The 19,650-nt window shown below is 52.7% G+C and overlaps 1 protein-coding gene and 1 non-coding gene across 2 annotated transcripts in view; both read left to right on the top strand.

Annotated features, from left to right (window-relative positions):
- The first annotated feature begins 511 nt into the window (after positions 1–511).
- SPTLC2 (serine palmitoyltransferase long chain base subunit 2) overlaps positions 512–19,650 on the top strand; it is a 53,449-nt gene continuing 34,310 nt past the window's right edge. Inside the window, exons 1-2 of the mRNA XM_060181347.1 lie at positions 512–708; positions 19,345–19,539. Of these exons, the coding sequence (XP_060037330.1) occupies positions 595–708; positions 19,345–19,539 (309 nt within the window). The 5' untranslated portion in view covers positions 512–594. The remainder of the gene's footprint in view (positions 709–19,344; positions 19,540–19,650) is intronic.
- LOC132535476 (U6 spliceosomal RNA) lies at positions 10,844–10,951 on the top strand. The gene has a single exon (XR_009547279.1). It is a non-coding gene; the product is annotated as a U6 spliceosomal RNA (small nuclear RNA).

The following is a 19,650-nucleotide window of genomic DNA, read 5'->3' as shown; positions in this document are numbered from 1 at the left end:
GAAATGTGCAATGCACAGTGCACAGAGGAGAATAATGAGATGTCAAAAGGCCATTGTACAGGCACTCGCAGAGGAATTGGCTAATTAAATAAAGGCGCCCTGTCTCGGGCTGGAATTCTAAACTTCCCCAGAGGCAAGGGCAGAGAGGGCGCCACCTGTCCCGGAGACCCGGGAAGCCGTCCAGGAGACTCAGGCGCTCACTCTCATTGGCTGCTCCCCCCAAAGCCTCGCCCCCAAGCTGTCCGTACACTCTGATTGGTCACATCTTCCTGGGCCCCGCCTCCCAGTGGTGAATCCTTAAGAAGCCAAGGTGGGGCTTCCAATCCGGTGCCAGGGCCTCCCGCCGCTGCCGGAGTCCCCAGTACTCTCTGGAGGCGCCTCATTCCCGTCTGCGATTGGCCCTGCGCCCGCCTTTCTCTCCTGATTGGCCAGAGGCCGAGTGAAGGCTCCGCCCCCAGGGGCGACGCGGCTTGCCATTGGCTGGCGCCCGCCTCCATTTCCGGTGTCGGGAGGTGGGCGGGGCGCGCGCGCGCGGCCGGGAGCCGCCTGGGCCGCGGTGTCCAGATCCTGCGTGGCGCGCGGAGCTGCCGGAAGATGCGGCCGGCGCCCGGAGGCTGTTGCTGCCGCCGCCCGCCGCGGCCGAACGGCTGCGTGGCCAACGGGGAGGTGCGGAACGGGTACGTGAAGAGCAGCGCCGCCGCCGGCCAGGTACGGGGAGCGGGGCCGGGCGGCCGGGCGGCTGCGGGGCGCGGGGCGGGCGGGAGGCCCAGGGCGGCGCGGGGACGGCCGGGCCCCTCCTCGGGGCCCCGCACCCTCGCCCGCCACCCCGGAGTGCCGTCGCCCCGGGGCCGCGTCCACGCAGCTGGTGCGGCCAGCCCCCGTCCGCCCGGGCGAGTTCCGGGTTCGGGGCTGCGGGTTCCGGGGTGCGGCTGTGGCGACGGGCTGCGGGTCTCCGCGGCTCCCTTGGGTCCGAGGGCGAGGCCGCCGGCACCCCGCACCCCCCGGGAGCCCCCGCCGTCGTGTCCTTGTCGCCGGCCGCGGGGCGGGGCCTCCGGGGCTGCGTGCGCTCGCTCCCCTCCGGCCCCCGGCGTGGAGGCTGCCCCGCCACGGCCCCGGCTGGCATGGAAAGTAAAGCAAAAAAAAAAAAAAGCAAAAAAAGCAAAAAAAAAAGCAAAAAAGCAAAAAAGCCGAGCGCCTCCCGGGGCGCCCCCCCCCCCCGACTGGGAGGCAGCTCGCTGCAGTGGTGCAAAAGGTCTGTTCCCCTTTTTTAAAAAAAGATACATATATATATATATATATATATTGGTAAATATTTTAAATGATTTTTGCTAGTTTGTTGGAGAGAGACAGAAATTGAAGAGGGGAGTGGGAGGTAGAGCGGGAGAGACAGACAGACACGCTTGCAGCCCCGCTTCACCACTCTCAGCTTTCCCCCTGCAGGTGGGGGCCGGGGGCTCGAACCCGGGTCCTTGTGCTCCGGAACACGTGCGCTCAGCCAGGTGTCCCACCACCCGGCCCCCCGTTTTCTTTTTCTTTCTTTTTTTGTTTTTTAAGAATTAACGGTAGGAGAGAGGAGAAGGGACAAGAAGCAGTAGGAGTTGCTTTCCCCGGGCTGTCAGCGGACAGACAGTTGTCCGGGTGTGGACGGACGGACAGGTCTCCGGAAATGCAGACATTTCAGAAAGTCAGGTTAGGACAGAACGAGGGAGAGACGGGGTAGGATGTTGGCGTGGCGGGTGCCTGTGTTTCCCGGCTTGTTGCACTTATTCCGAAGTGACTTGCTGGAGGAGTTGAGCAGGGCAGGGGGTGGAGAGACAGAAGGACAGACACCTGCTTCCTCACTCTGGAAGCTTCGCCTCTGCAGGTGGGGGCTACAGGCTTGTACCCAAACCCTCACGCAGGTAGCATGTGCGCTCTACCAGGTGTGCCGCCGCCCGGTCCTCTTTCTGGGGGTTGTGTCCGTGTGTCTGTCTGTCTTAGAGCCCCGGCATCACTCTGGAACTCCGGAGCCCACGCTTCCTAGTCAGCGTGCTTGCTGCTGTACCACCTCGCTGGCAAGTCCTTTCCGGCTTAGTGGTAAATCAGATTTCTTTTTCCCGGACTTCTAAAAGTTTAGCATTTGTAGGCACGGCATTTCATCAGACCCCTGACAGAGATGGCGAGTTGCTTAAAGGACAGACAGACAGGACTGGGCTACACACAGCCGGCTCCCCATCTGCAGGGGGGTCGCCTCAAAAGCATTGAAGCAGGTCTGCAGGTGTCTGTCTTTCTCTCCCCCTCTCTGTCTTCCCTTCCTCTCTCAATTTCTCTGTCTATCCAACAACAACAGCTCTAACAACGATAACAGTAACAGCTACAACAAAGGCAACAAAATGGAAGGAATAGCCTCCAGGAGCAGTGGGTTCTTAGGGCGCCGGCACTTGAGTGCCAGCAGTGACCCTGGAGGGAAAAAAAAACCCAGACAGACAGACTGACAGGTGTTGCTTTAATGGTGAGCCCTTTCATATATGTTGATCTATTTAGTGACGGATTTTGTGGGAATCACTACATCGCCATTTCAAGTACCGGGCACTAAGAGGCCCCAGAGGACGTGCAAGGCTATAATGCCCCTTCTCATAAGTTCCCTTAAAACCAATTCCTTGGGTCGGTAGCTTTGTACACTGGTTTTCTCCATATTTATCTCTTCCTCTCTCTTTTTCATCATTTACTTACTTTTATGAGAGAGAGAGAGAGAAAGATAGATACCCCAGAGCCCTGCTCAGCTCTGGCTGAAGGTGGTGCTGGGGCCTGACCCTGGGCCTCAGAGCCTCGGGCAGGAGAGGCTTTTTCACACCAGCACCGTCAGGCTCGCTCCCTGCCTGCCGTACGGTCACTGATTTTCTTCTTTCCTGTTTAAGCAAAGGAGAGGTGACTTGGTGGTTTTCTGAACGCTTGAGTAGCTTGGAAATATTCTCAGAGTGGTTTTCGTCTTGGTGAAAGTGACCCAGTGCTCTGGCCCCGCCTGCGTCCGGCTTCCCACTTCCCGCTCTTGCTGGGGGAAGTATTGTCACTTATGGTGTCAAAAGTCCACACAGGCTGTTAGTGCAGGAGTGGTGTGATACCTTCACTAAAACAGAGGTTTTGAGTTTGTGTTTTATTTGTCTCATCCCTTTGACCAGAGCACCACCGAGCTCTGGCTGCGGGTCTCCTGACTATGCCTACTGTGATACTGGTTGTTTTTAATATTGATTTATTCCCTTCTGTTGCTCTTGTTGTCCTGTTGTTGTAGCTATTGATGTCGTCGTTGTTGGACAGGACAGAGAGAAATGGCGAGAGGAGGGGAAGACAGAGAGGAGGGGAGAGAAAGACAGACACCTGCAGACCTGCTTCACCGCCTGGGAAGCGACCCCCCTGCAGGTGGGGAGCCGGGGGCTCGAACCGTAACGGGTCCTTGTGCTTTGTGCCATGTGCACTTAACCCGTCGTGCCTTGTGATACTGTTTTTAAGCCACGGATGTCAATTTTCTCCCATCTTCTATATTTGTCTTCTGGTGAATGGGAGATAGAAACTTCTGAGATCCCTTCCTCTGTTTGAGAAAAGTGAATGCATCTACTTGCTGCTTCTGGACTGGGTACAGAGTTCAGTTCAGTACATCTTCCTTCTATCAGGTAGAGCTCACACAGGGAATAGCCCCTTACTTTCTATGTTTTCTGTCCCCCTTTGCATTTTTTATTTTTGTTCCCTTACTGTGACGAAGGTGAATGAGATCGGACCTAGGACAAGCGGGATGTCTGAGTGTCTTCGCTGGCTCATTTTCATGGTGTTTCTTGAGCTAGAGAAAGAGGAGGCGGGGGAGAGGCATCACAGCGCCACTCTGCCACCCACGGGGCTTCCTCTCGTGCCTTTGCTTCGTGCTCAGTGTGGTGCTGGGGCTTAGGGGGTCCCGCCATGACTCGTCCAGCCCCCAGGCAAGTGGGGCATGCGCTCAGATGCGCTGAGCCACCTGCGGGCCCCCCACCACTCCTGGACTCAGTCTTCATCCCGAGGGAGAGAGACCCAGCACAGCACCGGGGCTGCCCCCAGTGCCGTAGCACCACCACGTGGTGCTGGGGCTCTAGCCCAGGCCGCACACTTGCCAGGGCAGCACCCGGCCCGCTCCCCATCCTGCCGCTCCTCTGCTCTGGGACTCGAGGTCCACGGGGTGGCACGTGCAGTTTGGGGCTCACTCATCTGTGACGAGGCATGCGTCAGAACCCCGCCCTCTGTAAGGCTGAGCACTGCTCTACTGCTGTCCAGTCACGAGTCGCTCACGGGTGTCGGGCAGGGTGGCTCCGCGGTCGCGGGCTGTGCCCGAGGTTCCCGTGGGCACGGCTACTTGTGTAACTGAGAGCTCACGCACTGTCGCGGTTCTCTCTCTCCCAGAACTTGCTTTTGGTCCCTCTGGGCGTCTGCTGGGAAGTGGGGTCCAGGTCGTGTAGTGATGCCGCTTTGCAGCTTTTCAGGACCCAGGAGGCGGAGGGCTGGGAGGACCACCAGGCTTCCTTCAGTGTGGGGCCGGGGCTCGGACTTGGGTCCGACACGCCGGCAAAGCAGCTCACTGCCCAAGGGAGCCGTTTCACCAGCCCGACTTTCAGGTTTGAAAAAAATGACTATAGTACCTGTGAGGTAACAGGGGAGAAGTTTATTTTTTTATTTTTAAATTAAAATTGTTTTTTACATTTCTGTATTACACAATTACATGTGTGCTCAACTAGCTGTGCCACCACCTGGCCTGGCACAGAACTTTTAAAGTCAGTTTACTTTCCTGGGGTATCCTGGGTGAGGGCAGTGGGGGGCCAGGGCCTGGCCCCCAGAGAGACCCGCCACGGTTGTGACCGGAAGTTTGAGGTTTTCAGCCCCACCTAGGGGAGCGGGTTTGGGAGTGGAGTGAATGATGGCTCCTGCCTCTGTGTAGAATCCTCTGGAAATCCACAGGCGCTCAGAAGCCTCCAGGGCGCTGAGCCTCCAGGGTGCTGAGCCTCCAGGGCGCTGAGCCTCCAGGGTGCTGAGCCTCCAGGGCGCTGAGCCTGCAGGGCGCTGAGCCTCCAGGGTGCTAGCCCTGCTCCCCCTCTCCCACACGCCTGCACTTCTGGACTGTGAGTCACTCCCAGGGCCACTGACGCTGTTGACTGGCTATGGAAGAAGGGCAAACGCTAGAAGAAGAAGAGGGCCACTGACATGGAAGAGGGGTCCTGGGTCAGTCTCTGCACTTGAGCTGGTAGCTGGGGTGCTGGGGTGGGGCTGAGCGCTGCAGAAATCTCTACTAGAAAGTGCTGTCGGGAAGAAAGACTCCCCGAGACTTCTGAAGGCAGCAGAGTGTCCGGGTTTCCAGTCCAGGCAGCAGTCTCAGGAGTCGCTCCGCTGCATCGCTGCATCGCTCGTAGGAGGGGAGAGCAGTGTGAGGCAAGGAGAGAGGCCGAGTGGCCGTGGGCCTCGGTGGCGTCGTCCTCACGGGACAGGTCGCTGCCGTCTTGTTTGCTGGTCCGCAGCTGGTGGGTGTGTCTGTCTGTTCAGAGATAAAGACAGAAGGTCTCTATCTAGAGAGACACCAAAGCAACTCACCCCCCCACCCCTGGGCTGGTTGCCATGGTGTTCCCATGTGGCATTCTCTAACTTGGCACATAGTAGGGCACACACAGCCTGTGCTGCTTTTGCTTGTCTTAATTATTTTATGTGATAGGACAGAGACAGGTGGGGGGGAGACACCTGCAGTCCTGCTTCACTGCTCCTAAACTTGCCCCCTGCATGTGGGGGCCGGGGTCTTGAACCCGGGTCCTGGTACTGCCATGTGAGCTCTCAGTGCACAGCCCCTGTGCTGTCTTTAAGTGATGACAATAGACACGGCCTTGACAAGGGAGAGTAGAGGTCCCCTGCCCTTCAGAGAGGTGTCAGCCTTGTTAGACGTTGCTTTAGGGAAACTTTAGAAGCGTTAGGTTAGGTTAGGATTGAAAGCATTGGCCAATCAGGGCTGGAAGAACCCTGAGGGACTTACGTAATTCACTCCTTTTATCTCTTTCTAGGACTTTATTAAAACTGCTCTTGACAGATGAGCCTATCCTACTTTTAAGGACCTCGGGGACAATCTGCAGGGACTTCTGTCAGCTGTGTGTTGCAGGGTTAGGGATCCTAATTACCACGGGCTTCTTCCTGCGGATTCACATTTGATGAAATTAATACCTTGTCCTTAAAATCATTTTATTTATTTATTACTATTTTAAAATATTTATTTATTAATGAGAAAGATAGGAGGAGAGAGAAAGAACCAGACATCACTCTGGCACATGTGCTGCCGGGGATCGAACTCAGGACCTCCTGCTTGAGAGTCCAAAGCTTTATCACTGCACCACCTCCCGGACCACACATTTTATTATATTTATTTATTTTTTTATTTTTTGCCTCCAAGGCTTTTGCTAGGATTGATTTCTGCACTATGAACCCACTGCTCCTGGAGGCCATTTCTTCCCATTTTTGTTGACCTTTGTTGTTGTTATTGTTGTTATTGCTGTTATTGTTGGATAGGACAGAGAGAAATGGAGAGAGGAAGGGAAGACGGAGGGGGAGAGAAAGACAGACACCTGCAGACCTGCTTCACCGCCTGTGAAGCCTCCCCCCTGCAGGTTGGGAGCCAGGGGCTCAAACCTGGATCCTTACACTGCTTCACGCCATGTGCACCCAAAAGCATTTTATTTTTTGCTTTTCCTTCTCTGGAGATTTTTTTTTTTTTTTTTTGAGGCTCGGACACACATTTTACCCTTTTTTTTGGTCATCAGATTTTATTTTCTTCTATAGGCAATACCACTTAAAATATTCATAAAATGGAAATATTGACACGACCATAGGATAAGAGGGGTACAGTTCTATACAATTTCCACCACCAGGGCTCCATATCCATTCTCCTCCCTTGATAGCTTCCATATTATTATGGGGAGCAGAAGGTGGAAGGTCTGGCTTCTGTCATTGCTTCCCCGCTGAACATGGGTGTTGGCAGGTGGATCCACACTCCCAGCCTGTCTCTCTCTTTCCCTAGTGAGCAGGGCTCTGGGGAAGCGGGGCTCCAGGACACATGGGTGGGGTCGTCTGTCCAGGGAAGTCAGGTGGGCGTCATGGCGGCATCTGGAGCCATGCATGTGTGGGGTTGGAGCCTGGGACTCTCAGCCTTGGGAATGAGAGTCTGTTGCTGAGCCACTTGCTAGCTCCCCAGCCCGTCAGTTTCTTTCTGTCTTTTCCTTTCTTCCGTCCCTCCCTTTCTTTTTTGTCATTTATTTATTGTAAGAGATAGAATAAGGGGAATAAAGTGAGAACACTGTTCAGCTTGGCATCCGGTGGTGCTGGGAATTGAACCTTGATCTCTGGGACCTCGGGCATCTAAGTGGGTGCTCGACCCATATCTACCAGTGAAAGCACGAGAAGATGACAGTGGGCCTGCTCATGGGCCTGTTGCTGAGGGAAGGCTCCGTCATCTGGAGAACCGCTGTGCGTGTCCGACAAGGCCAGAAGACACATGTGCCGTGAGTGTCCTGTTGCGTCTCTGCGGGTGCAGGTGTGTGTGAGCACAGACAGGCAGGTTCTTGGAGGTCTTCAGGTGCCTGGTTCACTGTGCACCCCCACTCCTGTCCACCTGCATGTGACCTTTCCTTCACTTCATCACTGGGGCGTCGAAGATGACAGGAATGGGAATCCCCCGATTCTCAGGGAATCCCTCTGCTTCTGCTCAAGTGTCACTGGGCACCAGGGTGCTCTGCTCCGTTTTCATTGGCACTTTTTCGTGCCCACCCAGAGCACTGCTTCAGGTGGTGCTGAAGATTGAACCTGGGACCTCAGAGCCTTGGGCATGAAAGTCGTCTGCACTTTAAAAAAATAAAATATATATATATATATATATTTATTTATTTTATTATTTTATTTCTTTATTGGGGAATTAATGTTTTACATTCAATAGTAAATACAATAGTTTGTACATGCATAACATTCCCCAGTTTCCCGTACAACCCCCACTTATTTATTTATTTATTTATTATTTTTTAATAATTTTTAAAAAAATATTTTTTATTTATTATTTATTCCCACTTGTTGTCCTTGTTGTTTTATTGTTGTAGTTATGATTGATGTCGTTGTTGGATACAACAGAGAGAAATGGAGAGAGGAGGGGAAGACAGAGAGGGGGAGAGAAAGACAGACACCTGCAGACCTGCTTCACCACCTGTGATTCCCCTGCAGGTGGGGAGCCGGGGGCTCGAACTGGGATCCTCATGCTGGTCCTTGCGCTTTGCGCCACCTGCGCTTAACCCGCTGCGCTACCGCCAGACTCCCTATTTATTTATTTTTAACCAGAGCATTGTTCAGCTCTGGCTTATGGTGGTGCAGGGGATTGAACCTGGGACTCTGGAGCCTCAGGCACGAGAGTCTGTCTGCATAACCATTATGCTGTCTACCCTCCGCCCACTTCTGCACTTTTTTTATATCAGCTCAGTGCATACTTAATGCATTGTATTTTATGCACTTGACTCTGCGTGTTGAGTGAATGCCTCGTGTGTGCTGTGCCGCTGCTCTTGGCCCAGACCCTTTTTTCCATCCGTTTTGTAACTTTGGATACAGAGAGAGGGAGAGACAGACAGGATAGGTCCTGTAGCTTGACCACCCCACTGTCAGCTTATCGCGCCCCTCCCCACCCCATTCCCGCTCTCTGTGATGCTTCCATGTGGTGCTGGGACTCGAACTTGGGTCTTCACATGTGGTAAAATGTGCGCTCTACTGAGTGAGCTGTCTCCTGGCCCTGAACTTCACGTTTTGAAGATATATGCATGTGTCTAAGTGAACGGAGAGAAAAGAGGAGAGAGGTCACAGCACTGCTTTGCTACTCCAGGAGCTTCCTTTTTGCACGGCGTTCCATGTGACAGTGAAGGTCCTGAAGCCCGGGCCTTGCTCATGGTAAGGCGTTTGCCAGCTATACTGCAACCTGGCTCCTCAGTGAACATTGATTACTTTCCCAGAGCCGTGCTCAGCTCTGGCTGCTGGGGCTGCTGGTGATTGAGCCTGGGACCTCGGAGTCTTAGGTATGAGTCTTTTTGCAGAACCACTGTACTGTCTCCTCAACCCGATTTGTGTTTTATTTATTACAGATAGGAGGGAGGGGAACCGTGGCACCACTCTAGCACATGCAGTGCCAGGGATCCAGCAGGCAGCCTCAGGCAGGGAAGTCCTGTGCTCTGTTGAGCCACTTCCCCAGCCCCCTCGATGAATGTTTTTATTTAATGGAAAATTCAAAATGTTTACACATCTGTAGATTGTACCACGAGCAGCTGACAGGTCATAGCCAGCACCTGGGGCACTGCTGTCTTGCTAGGGCCGCCACGCAGAGCATCCCAGGTTTCGTGACTCAGGCAAGCAGAATTCGTTTGTCTGTCTATCTTAATGGGAGAGAGGGTCGGCTAGGCCAGAGCCCTGCTCAGCTCTGGCTGATGGTGGTGCTGGGGATTGATCCCGGGACCTCAGGGTTTCAGGCAGGAAAGTCTTTTGCTGTCTCCCCAGCCTGAGCTCATTTTATTTTAATGATCTCTTTAAAAATTTTTTTAAAAATTTTTTTAAAAATTTTTATTTATCCCCTTTTGTTATCCTTGTTTTTTATTGTTGTTGTTATAGATGTCGTTGTTGTTGGATAGAACAGAGAGAAACAGGAGGGGAAGACAGGGGGAGAGAAAGACAGACACCTGCAGACCTGCTTCACTGCCTGTGAAGCGACTCCCCTGCAGGTGGGGAGCCGGGGGCTCGAACCGGGATCCTCACGCCGCTCCTTGTGCTTTGCGCCACGTGCGCTTAACCTGCTGCACTACAGCCGGACTCCCGATGATCTCTTTAAAGACCCTGTCTTCAAGCCTACAGTCTCGGGTGTTGGAGGTTAAGCTGTCAACGCAGGAGTTTGGGGGTGGGATCAGGTGACTCAGACCTGCCGTTTCTCCCAAGAAGCTGTGGCCACGGGAACAGGAAGACGCAGGAAGCGTGCTGCCCATCTCCTTTCTGCGCTGGCTGCGTGGAGGGGCCTCGTGCCCATGTCCTGGCTCCCCGGCTTCCCGTCGCGACCTCAGGGGGACTCGCACAATGTCCGGAGCCGTTGCTGACCCGCAAGAGACGGAGGGGACGTCCTCGCGCCCCTGGGGGCAGGAGCCCACTGGGAGGCCGCCGCCCTGACTCCGGTGGCGCCGTGCTCCTGCAGAAAGCTAGGCCGTGGCATCTGCCTGCCAGAGGGGAGGCTCCCTTTGCTCCTGGCGCCTTCACTAACCTAATCCAGCAGCCGCTGTGGCGCCAGAACTTGCTGGTGGTCTGGCTGCCTGCCGTTGCTGTGTTTGACCCAGTCGCTGCTCTCCAAGTCGGGGCCGTCCCCTTCCCCAGCCACCAGCTCGCCCAGGGAGTTCTCTGCATGGGGGGCACCAGGTGCCATGGACACCGAGGGAGGTCAGGCCTGCTCTCGCTTCTCCAGAGATCCTGAGACACTGCAGAGCAAGGCCGGGGCTTTGAGGAGCCTCGGGGGGAGCGGCTGTAGAGTAGTCTTAGGCCGGCTTTCATGGACTGAGGACAGCAGAAAGTCTGATGGCAAAGGAGTGGTCTCGGAAGGAAGGATGAAAGAGAAGTTTCCTATTGAAAGTGTCCTAGTTGTTCTTTTAGAACTGCAAGGGTGGGGAAGGAAATCAAAAGCCAGCATGGAGTATTTTCCAGCTATTTCTGTTTTATCAGTAAGTTTGTGGATACAGCTCAAAAGCATGGCTGAACAGGAGTGGCAGGAAGCACGTGCGATGTGACGTGGGCGGATGTCTGGAGGCAGACAGACTGCACCTCGCTTCAGCGGCAGGTGTGCTGTGAGATTGGGACGAAGCAGAGAGGATCAGCATGCCCCCTGTGCAAGGCTGACACGCAAATCCACGAAGTGTTCCCTAGTTTACATCTTACAGTCTTGTAACAGCTATTAGTAACAAACAAATAAAAATAAAACACAGACTTGCAGACACCTATCATGGGGAGATGAGAGGCCGTATCTGTGTTCCAACAACTGCTGGAGACCAGTCACCCACCGCCTGGGCAGGGCAGGGCAGGGCAGGGCAGGGCAGGGCAGGGCAGGGCAGGGCAGGGCAGGGCAGGGGAGCCAGACGGGGCTATATTCATGGCTATGAGGATAGGGCGAAACTGCTATGTGCACAGGCAGGAGCCTCACTGAATTCGGGGCTAGGGGGGACTAGTAGGTCCCTGACTCAAACTTCTGGAAAGGCCTGGGGAGACCTGTGAGCCTGAGTCAGGGCCAGGACACAGCCGAGGCTCCTGGTCGCTAGCAGGGAGCCCCAGTCTGGTTTGGCTGCCCGGGCCCCTTGCCGTCTGGAACTCTCTTATCTCTGTGACTTCACGTCCTGCCAGGCCACTCTGTCCTGCCAGGCCAGGCCTGAGGCTCTGAGGCCTCTGTTCTTCGGGAGGGCTTGCCTGAGGGCATCTGCCCTTAGCTTATCTCCACCCAGAAGCCTTTTTTCCCTAGTGGTCACCTCCCCCCCCCCCTTACCCCCAGGTCCCTGCTGTCCCCTCCACAGAGCTCACACCTGCCTGCCTGTCTCTGCCTCCGTCCATAATACCTGCTTGTCCCGCGTGTGTTGGCTTACTTATCGTGGGCCTCTCTTACACTCCCTGAAGTCGAAGATTCCATGAGAGAGCTGCTGGCATCCTTGTGGTGTATACAGGTGCACACATCTGCTCGTGGTTGTGACCCAGGAAACCTGGGCGGACAGCACGCTGTGGACCAGTCGGCACGAGCAGCATGGAGGGTGGAGGGCAGACCTGGTTTGCAGGAAGCCTGCGTGGTGGAGATGCGGCATTTGTGGCCACGCTGTGCCGTGCTCCTGGCTGTCTGGAGGAGGGAGGGAGTGTTGCTGTGGATGGCAGATGGGGACTGTGAGTCCAGATCTCACTCCTGGGGTGCGAGAGGCCACTGGGCGTAACCACTAAGCTGTCTCTATGAAGTGTGAGTTGTTTTAAATGTTTCACTTATTATTGGATAGAAACAGAGAAATTGAGAGAGGAGAGGGAGATAGAGAGGAAAAGAGACAGAGAGACACCTGCAGCCCTGCTTCACCGTTCATGAAGCTTTCCCTCTGCAGGTGGGGACCAGGGGCTTGAACCTGGGTCCTTATGCACTGTAGTGTGAGCACTTAACGGGGTGCACCACGGCCTGGCCCCAGCTGTGAGTTTCTGATGGGAAGTGCTAATGGCAGAATGTGAGTTTGTTTTCCAACTAGCGTTGACAGCACTTTCTATTTCCATGTGAGTTAATTACTTACAGAATCTTAGGGATTTATTTATCCTGATTGTGGAAAGAAATGTGGACTCCCTACTTTCCCCCCATTTTCAGCCCTGCAGAAAGAGCACTTGTCTGAGTATTCAGATGGCATGATTGGCACTGAGCCCCAAGCTGTTTTCTCTAGCATGTGTGGCATGCGGTCGCAGGAGACCAGTACATTTCAGTAAAATTCCAGTAAAAGGACATTTTCAGCAGAACTGCCCTAAAGGGAGAGCAGAATATACGGGGCCAGGAGTAGAGTTCATTCGTTTTTGCCTCCAGGCTGCTGGGGCTCAGTGCCCGCACTACAAATCCACTGCTCCCAGAGGCCATTTTTTCCATTATTATTGGCCTTGTTTTTGGATAGGACAGAGAAATGGAGAGGGGGAGAGAAAGACAGACACCTGCAGACCTGCTTCACTGCCTGTGAAGTGACTCCCCTGCAGGTGGGGAGCCGGGGGGGTGGGGTGGGGGGGCTTGAACCGGGATCCCTGCACCAGTCCTTGTGCTTCACGTCATGTGTTCTTACCCCGCTGTGCCGCTGCCTGGCCCCGCCCATTGACTTCTCTGAGGATAGTGGATGCTCCCTCTCAGACGTCAATTTTTTTTAGACTCCAGATTCCCGGCAGGCGGTAGGGCAGGTGCTGTCTGCCAGCTGTGACACTCAGTGGGTGTCTGGTTGCTGAGAGAAAGCATGTTTGTGTTTATTTTGTTTTTTGCCTCCAGGGTTATCACTGGGGTTCAGTGCCAACTACAAATCCACCGCTCCTGGTGGCCCTTTTTCCCGTTTTACTGGATAGAACAGAGAGAAATTGAGAGGAGGGGAGGGAGACAGGAAGATAAACACCTGCAGACCTGTTTTGCTGCTTGTGAAGCACCCCTCCTGCAGGTAGGGAGCCACGGGCTCGAACCAGGACCCTTGCACACTTATCCTGGCCCCCAAGAACGCATCTTTGTGACTGTGCTCACACCAGAAGTCCAGGCCTCCTCGCCTCCTCACCTCCTCACCTTTTAGAATCCTCCACTGCTATGTAGTGACTGTGTTTCAGAGGGCCAGGCAGTGGCACACCAGGTTAAATGCACACACTACAGTGCACAAGGACCCAGGTTTGAGTCCCCGGTCCCCACCTGCAGGGAAGAAGTTTCACGAGTAGTGAAGCAGGGCTGCAGGTCTCTGTCCCTATCCCTATCCCCCCCCCACCCCCCACCCCCCACTCTTGAAATTTTTTTCTCCTGCAAGTGGGCATTGTGGGCTTGAACTCTGGTCCTTGCACATTCTATCAGGTGTCCTTACCCAGATGCACTATCAGCTAGCCCCCCAAACTTACTTTTTTAAAAACCTACTTTACTTATTAATGAGAGGGCTAGGAGAGTGTCATTCTGGTCCATCTGCTGCTGGGGATTGAATTCAGGACCTCATGCTTGAGAGTCCAGTGCTTTATCCATTGCCCCACCTCCTGGACTGCCCCAAACTTGCTTTTATGAAGAAGGAAAAAAAAGATTTGTCTTTTGGAGTGAGACAGAGACTGACTGAGGCCATAGCACTGCTCAGCTCTGATTAAGTGGCTCTGAGAATGGAGCCTGGAGCCTCGTGCCTAGGACGTCTCTACTTTCCTGCTGAGCTGTCTTTAGAAACCAACTTTCTTTTCATCGTCTTTGCACCCCCCAAGATGTGTTTATTTGATAAAACTTGCTATTTATTTGAAACTGGCGTGATAGCACGTAGCATAAGACCCAGTACTTTTCTCTTGCCGTAGTTGGCAGAATTGGCCCCGTCTCAGTTAAGTCTGTAGATGATTTCTCAGTGTGTGTGTCAGAGATGGTACATAAACTAGAAAACCCGGTACTTGTGTGACATTAGCTCGTAACGGGCCGGCGGTGGTGCACCCAGTGCAGTGCACATGTCAGTTACCATGCACAAGGACCCAGGTCCGAGCCCCTAGTCCCCACCTGCAGGAGGGAAGCTCTGCGAGTGGTGAGGCCGAGCTGCAGATAGCTCTCTGTCTCCCCTCCCCTCTCAAGCTCTCTCTGTCATAGTAAAAGAGAAAAAGGTGTGTGGGGTGGGGTGGGGGTGGGGGAGACGGCCCCCAGGAGCAGTAGATTCACAGTGCCAGCACCGAGCCCAGCACCGAGCCCCCGTGATAAACCTGGTGGCGGTGACAATTAAAAACTTAGGTAGTGACAGTTTATGATTTCGGTAATTATCTTATAGTTATGTAGGAGTATGTCTACTTTAAAGAAATACATGCACGTGGTCTGGGAGGTGGCGCAGTGGATAAGGCTTTGGACTCTCAAGCATGAGGTCCCAAGTTCAGTCCCCAGCAGCACATGATGTCTGGTTCTCTCTCTCCTATTATTTCCCATAAATGAATAAATAAAATCTTTACCAAAAAGGAAGTCCATGCACCAGCATATTAAAAAGTGGAAAGTATGTCATTGCAACCGCACATCCTCTCTACGAGCTCACACACTCCCATGTAGTTTTTCCTCCTCCCCTTGAGCCAGCTGAAGTGTAAGTTACGTGCTCCTTGTCCTGTTGTTTCTGCTTCAGGGTGCTGAGACAGCTACGCCGAAGTGCGTAGACTGGCCGGCCTCACAGCATTTCTTTCTCCTGACTCTGGAGTCTGGGGAGCCCGAGATGAGATGAAGAGGCGAGAGGCTCTGAGTTGGTGTGGACCCCTGGAGATGTCTGAGATTGTGCCTAAGGGCACTGAGCACGGTGCGGCCCGCCCTCGCCCCTGCTCGGACCCCGTGACTGCCCAGGGGCCTGTTCACATGGGGGCGCTAGGACTCCAAGACAAAACCGTGCTGAAGACACACACGTTCTTTTCTAGCCTGGGACGTTCTGACATTTACTCTCCCCTCCAGCCCGGCTATGTCTAGTCGCGCTCGGAGGTGCCGCTCTTTGTGATTCTCATAGGAGTGAACAGTAACATGACTGAGTTGGCGGCTTGCTAGCGCTCGGCAGCCTCCTGGTTGCCAGACCCGCAGCCACGAACAGAACGGGCATTTCAGCTCCCCTCTGAGCATCCTGTGTGTATACACCGCCCACCGTTTCTCCCGGAGTTCTGGAAAAGGGTCTTTCTTAGTGTCATCAGTTCTTGTCCTTGTTCTCTGGACTCTCAGACTTCCACACGGTCAGAGGTTTATTATATTTTATTATATTGCTTGGCCGGTCCATGCTGGGCCTGCATAAGAGACCTGTTTTGACGGAAGTGACTTAGAAAGCCATTTCATGCTTGAATCTCAATTCCTTAAAAATGCTTTTAACATTAATTGAGGCTGTGATGAAGTCACACTCAATCTAAAAACTCCTTCCTCAGCTTCCTCCTTCCTAGAGAGTTCCACCTAGAGGCTGGGTCGACTGGGTGAGTCCCTGGGTGTATCTTAAATTCAGGCAGATAACTTATTTAAAAATTTATTTATTTCCTTTTTTGTTGCCCTTGTTTTATTATTGTAGTTATTACTGATGTCATTGTTGGATAGGACAGAGAGAAATGGAGAGAGGAGGGGAAGACAGAGAGGGGGAGAGAAAGACAGACACCTGCAGACCTGCTTCACTGCCTGTGAAGCCACTCCCCTGCAGGTGGGGAGCCGGGGGCTCGAACTGGGATCCTTACTCTCGTTCTTGCACTTTGCCACGTGTGCTTAACCTGCTGCGCTACGCCCGACTCCCTGGCAGATAACTTTTTTTAAAGAGATCCACCCACAGCATTCCTGACCAGCCTACTCAGAAATTGCCATTGTACTAGCGTGTGTTCAATCACTATTTACATACAGCAAAATTTTTTAAAGTTTTTTTTTAAAGAGCTAATCAGAATATATGTTTTGGAATGATTTTTTAATTTTAATCTCTCCAGCTTATTTGTTTATGTTACATTGCCAATTTTAAAATAAATTTCTATTTACAGACCTGGTGAGAGAGCTTACCAGTAGCCAGGGCTTTGCATAGAAGTTTGAGTATTGGGGCCAGGTGGTGGCGCACCTGATTGAGTGCACGTTTCAATGCTTAAGGACCTGGGTTCAAGCCCCTGGTCCCCCCCCCCCCCCCACTTACAGGAAGGAAGCTTTATGAGTGGTGAAGCAGGTCTGCAGGTGTCTGTCTTGGCTCCATTTCTATCTTCCCCTCCCTTCTCAATTTCTCTCTGTCTCTATCCAATAAATAAATAAAGATAATAAAAAAGGTTAATTAAAAATACATATATTTTTAAAAAGAGGTGTGAGTATTAAGTGTTGCTAAGGCTTCCTTTGAGAAGCACTTGATGAAGACCTAAGCCCATCTGGGCGGTAGTTCCCAACACTGCTTCAGGCTGTGCGACTGAGTGAGTGCTCGCAGTTTCTGTCTGAATCCTTTCCCTTTGTCCAGAACTACGGTCTCTTTGCAGACTAACACTCCCACATACAGCCTTCTGGGGCCTCAGGCCTGCAAGTTAGTCCTGTAGCAGGCTGAGCGGTCTCCTGGGCCCCAGGCTATCACATGCGAAAGCACGTCTAGCCTTGAGGACACATATGCAGAGATAGGGATCAGTTTGCACAGTCACGTGACTTCTTGTTACTCTTGTGGCAGAGTTTCTATCTTATCTCAGATCAGCTTGCCCAAGAGGACAAGAATCTTAATCCTTTGACATTTTATTTTTGGACGGGACAGAGAGAAATGGAGAGAGGAGGGAAGACAGAGAGGGGATAAAGACAGACACCTGCAGACCTGCTTCACCACTTGTGAAGGGACTCCCCTCCAGGTGGGGAGCCGGGGGCTTGAACCCAGATCTGGTCCTTGCTGTTCGTACTATGTGTGCTCAACCTGGTGTGCCGCTGTGCAGCCCCTCCTCTGAGAATTTGCGTTAATTCTGGGACGATGTTCAATTTAAGATACTCTGCTACTAAGTTTAACAGCTCCCGTCACTTGTTTGAAAATAAAATGAGTCAAGTTAACAGGAGGCCTGCGTGGTGCCACAGTGCGCAGCCTGGCCTCTCCCCCTGCCCAGAACTGCAGAACAATCCGGGCTCCGTGGATGGTGGGGTCTTCACGCTCCCATGTCTTTTGCTTACAGACTAGAGGGGGTGGCCTGAGAGGGACTCAGCATGGTCTTGTGTGGCAGGTGTCTCCCAGGCTCACCAGCCAGCAACAAGAAATACAGATGCGTCTCTAGGAGAGTCTCTCTATAAAACACTGTTAACATTTAAACTTACCAAGAAGCAAAAACACTTGAAGCTATAGGATCAAAAGTAATCACTGGATATCTGTGTTAAAACTCAGTATCCCAAAGGATGAGACCAGCCCTAGCCTTTATAATCTTTTTATTTATTGGGTAGAGACAGAGAGGTTGAGAGGGAGTGGGAAAGGATCAGAGAGAGACACCTGGAGCCATGTTCCATGCTTGTGATGCTTCCTCCCTGAAGGTGGGGCCTGGGGGGGGGGGGGGCTGGCCGGAGCTGGGTCTCTGCTCACTGTAACGTGCACTCTCCTCGGCGTCCCCCCCCCCCCAGCCCCTCCGGTCTGTGTTAGATGGTCCGTCACTGCAGAGTGAAAAGAGGGACAGAATGATTTTTGTGACTGCCCCCGCCCATGTTGCCTTTCACCTACTTTCATGCAGTCCGGTTCAATCCCTGTCTGTAATCACTCACTTTTGTGCAGAAGCAGAGGCAGGCTGTGGGCAGCATGTCTGCACAGGACTCTGGAGTACTGAGACAAACAGCAGTGAAACAAATATTTTGTTATATCCTAAAACAGAATTGACTTGCGATCACTGTAAGCTGACATACAGTTTTTTAGAATCTGCTCTCTCTTTGTTGACTCATATATATATTGTTTGTTTGTTTGTTTACTGTACTAGAGTATAGAAGGTACATGTTCGGGAGTCGGGCGGTGGCGCAGTGGGTTAAGCGCACGTGGCGCGAAGTGCAAGGACCGGCAAAAGGATCCCAGTTCGAGCCCCCGGCTCCCCATCTGCAGGGGAGTCGCTTCACAGGCGGTGAAGCAGGTCTGCAGGTGTCTGTCTTTCTCTCCCCTTCTCTGTCTTCCCCATCTCTCTCCATCTCTCTCTGTCCTATCCAACAACGATGGCAACAGCAGCAGCAATAATAGCTACAACAATAATAAACAACAAGGGCAACAAAAGGGAAAATAAATAAATATTAAAAAAAAGAAGGTACATGTTCCCCAAGCATGATGTTTTGGAATCTCTTTCACAAAGTCAAATGGTGACAGAAATCAGTGTTAGATCTTCTTGGGCAGTCCCTTCTCCGTTTGCCTCCATCTGAAGAATATATAACTTAAAAAACTATTTTACTAAAAAAAAAAAAAAAATCACAGCCTGCTGAGGTCTTAGTGGGTATTTTTTTTTTAAAACAACTTTGGTAATTATGAAGATACATGATGGCGCACATCTCTAAGGACTGAGTTGGATTATCTTTATTGGATAGAGACAGCCAGAGATTGAGAGGAAGGGGGAGACAGAGAGGGAGAGAGACAGAGACACCTGCAGCCCTGCTTCACCACCTGGGAAGCTTTCCCCTGCAGGTCGGGACTGGGGGCTGGAACCTGGGTCCTTGTGCGCTAACGTGTGCTCAACCAGGTGCGCCACCACTCGGCCCTGTTATTTTTCCTTCCTTCCTTCCTTCTTTCCTTCCTCCCTCCCTCCCTTCCTTCCTTCCTTCCTCCCTTCCTCCCTCCCTCCCTCCCCCCCTCCCCCCCTCCCTCCCTTCCTTCCTTCCTTCCTTCCTTCCTTCCTTCCTTCCTTCCTTCCTTCCTTCCTTTCTGATTACTAGTGAGTTAGAAGATGGTAAGATTACAGGGCATAGTTCCACACAGTAACCCCACCCACCACTAGAGCTCTGTGTCCCCACCCTCCCACCTCCCCAAGATAACCGTTCTGGTCCTCACAAAGTTGCAGAAAGAGTTCCGTTGCTTCTGTTTTTGGTTTGTTTGTTTGTTGTGCAAGTTCATGCGTATCAGTCCTGTAGATTGCACCCTGAGTAAAGCCTTCTGCAGTAAACGCTTCCAACTTCCCTTTCAGATCCATCATGTCACACAGAATGGAGGGCTGTACAAAAGACCCTTCATTGAGGCGTTTGAGGAGACGCCGATGCTGGTGGCCGTGCTCACTTACGTGGGCTACGGCGTGCTCACCCTCTTTGGGTACCTCCGAGACTTCCTGAGGCACTGGAGGATTGAGAAGTGTCACCATGCGACAGAAAGAGAAGAGCAAAAGGTAACGGCTAAGGCTCTTGGAGTGTGAGTGGGGAAGCCTTTTATAAGTACCTCGGGCTTTGCTTTGTTTACAAATCTGGGTGTACATTAGAGTGAAGATGGTCCAGCTATG

This window comes from Erinaceus europaeus, chromosome 22 (assembly GCF_950295315.1).
Source record: "Erinaceus europaeus chromosome 22, mEriEur2.1, whole genome shotgun sequence".
Classification (NCBI taxonomy): domain Eukaryota; kingdom Metazoa; phylum Chordata; class Mammalia; order Eulipotyphla; family Erinaceidae; genus Erinaceus; species Erinaceus europaeus.
Note: the sequence above shows the minus strand (reverse complement) of the source record. Positions and strands in the feature narration are given on the sequence as shown.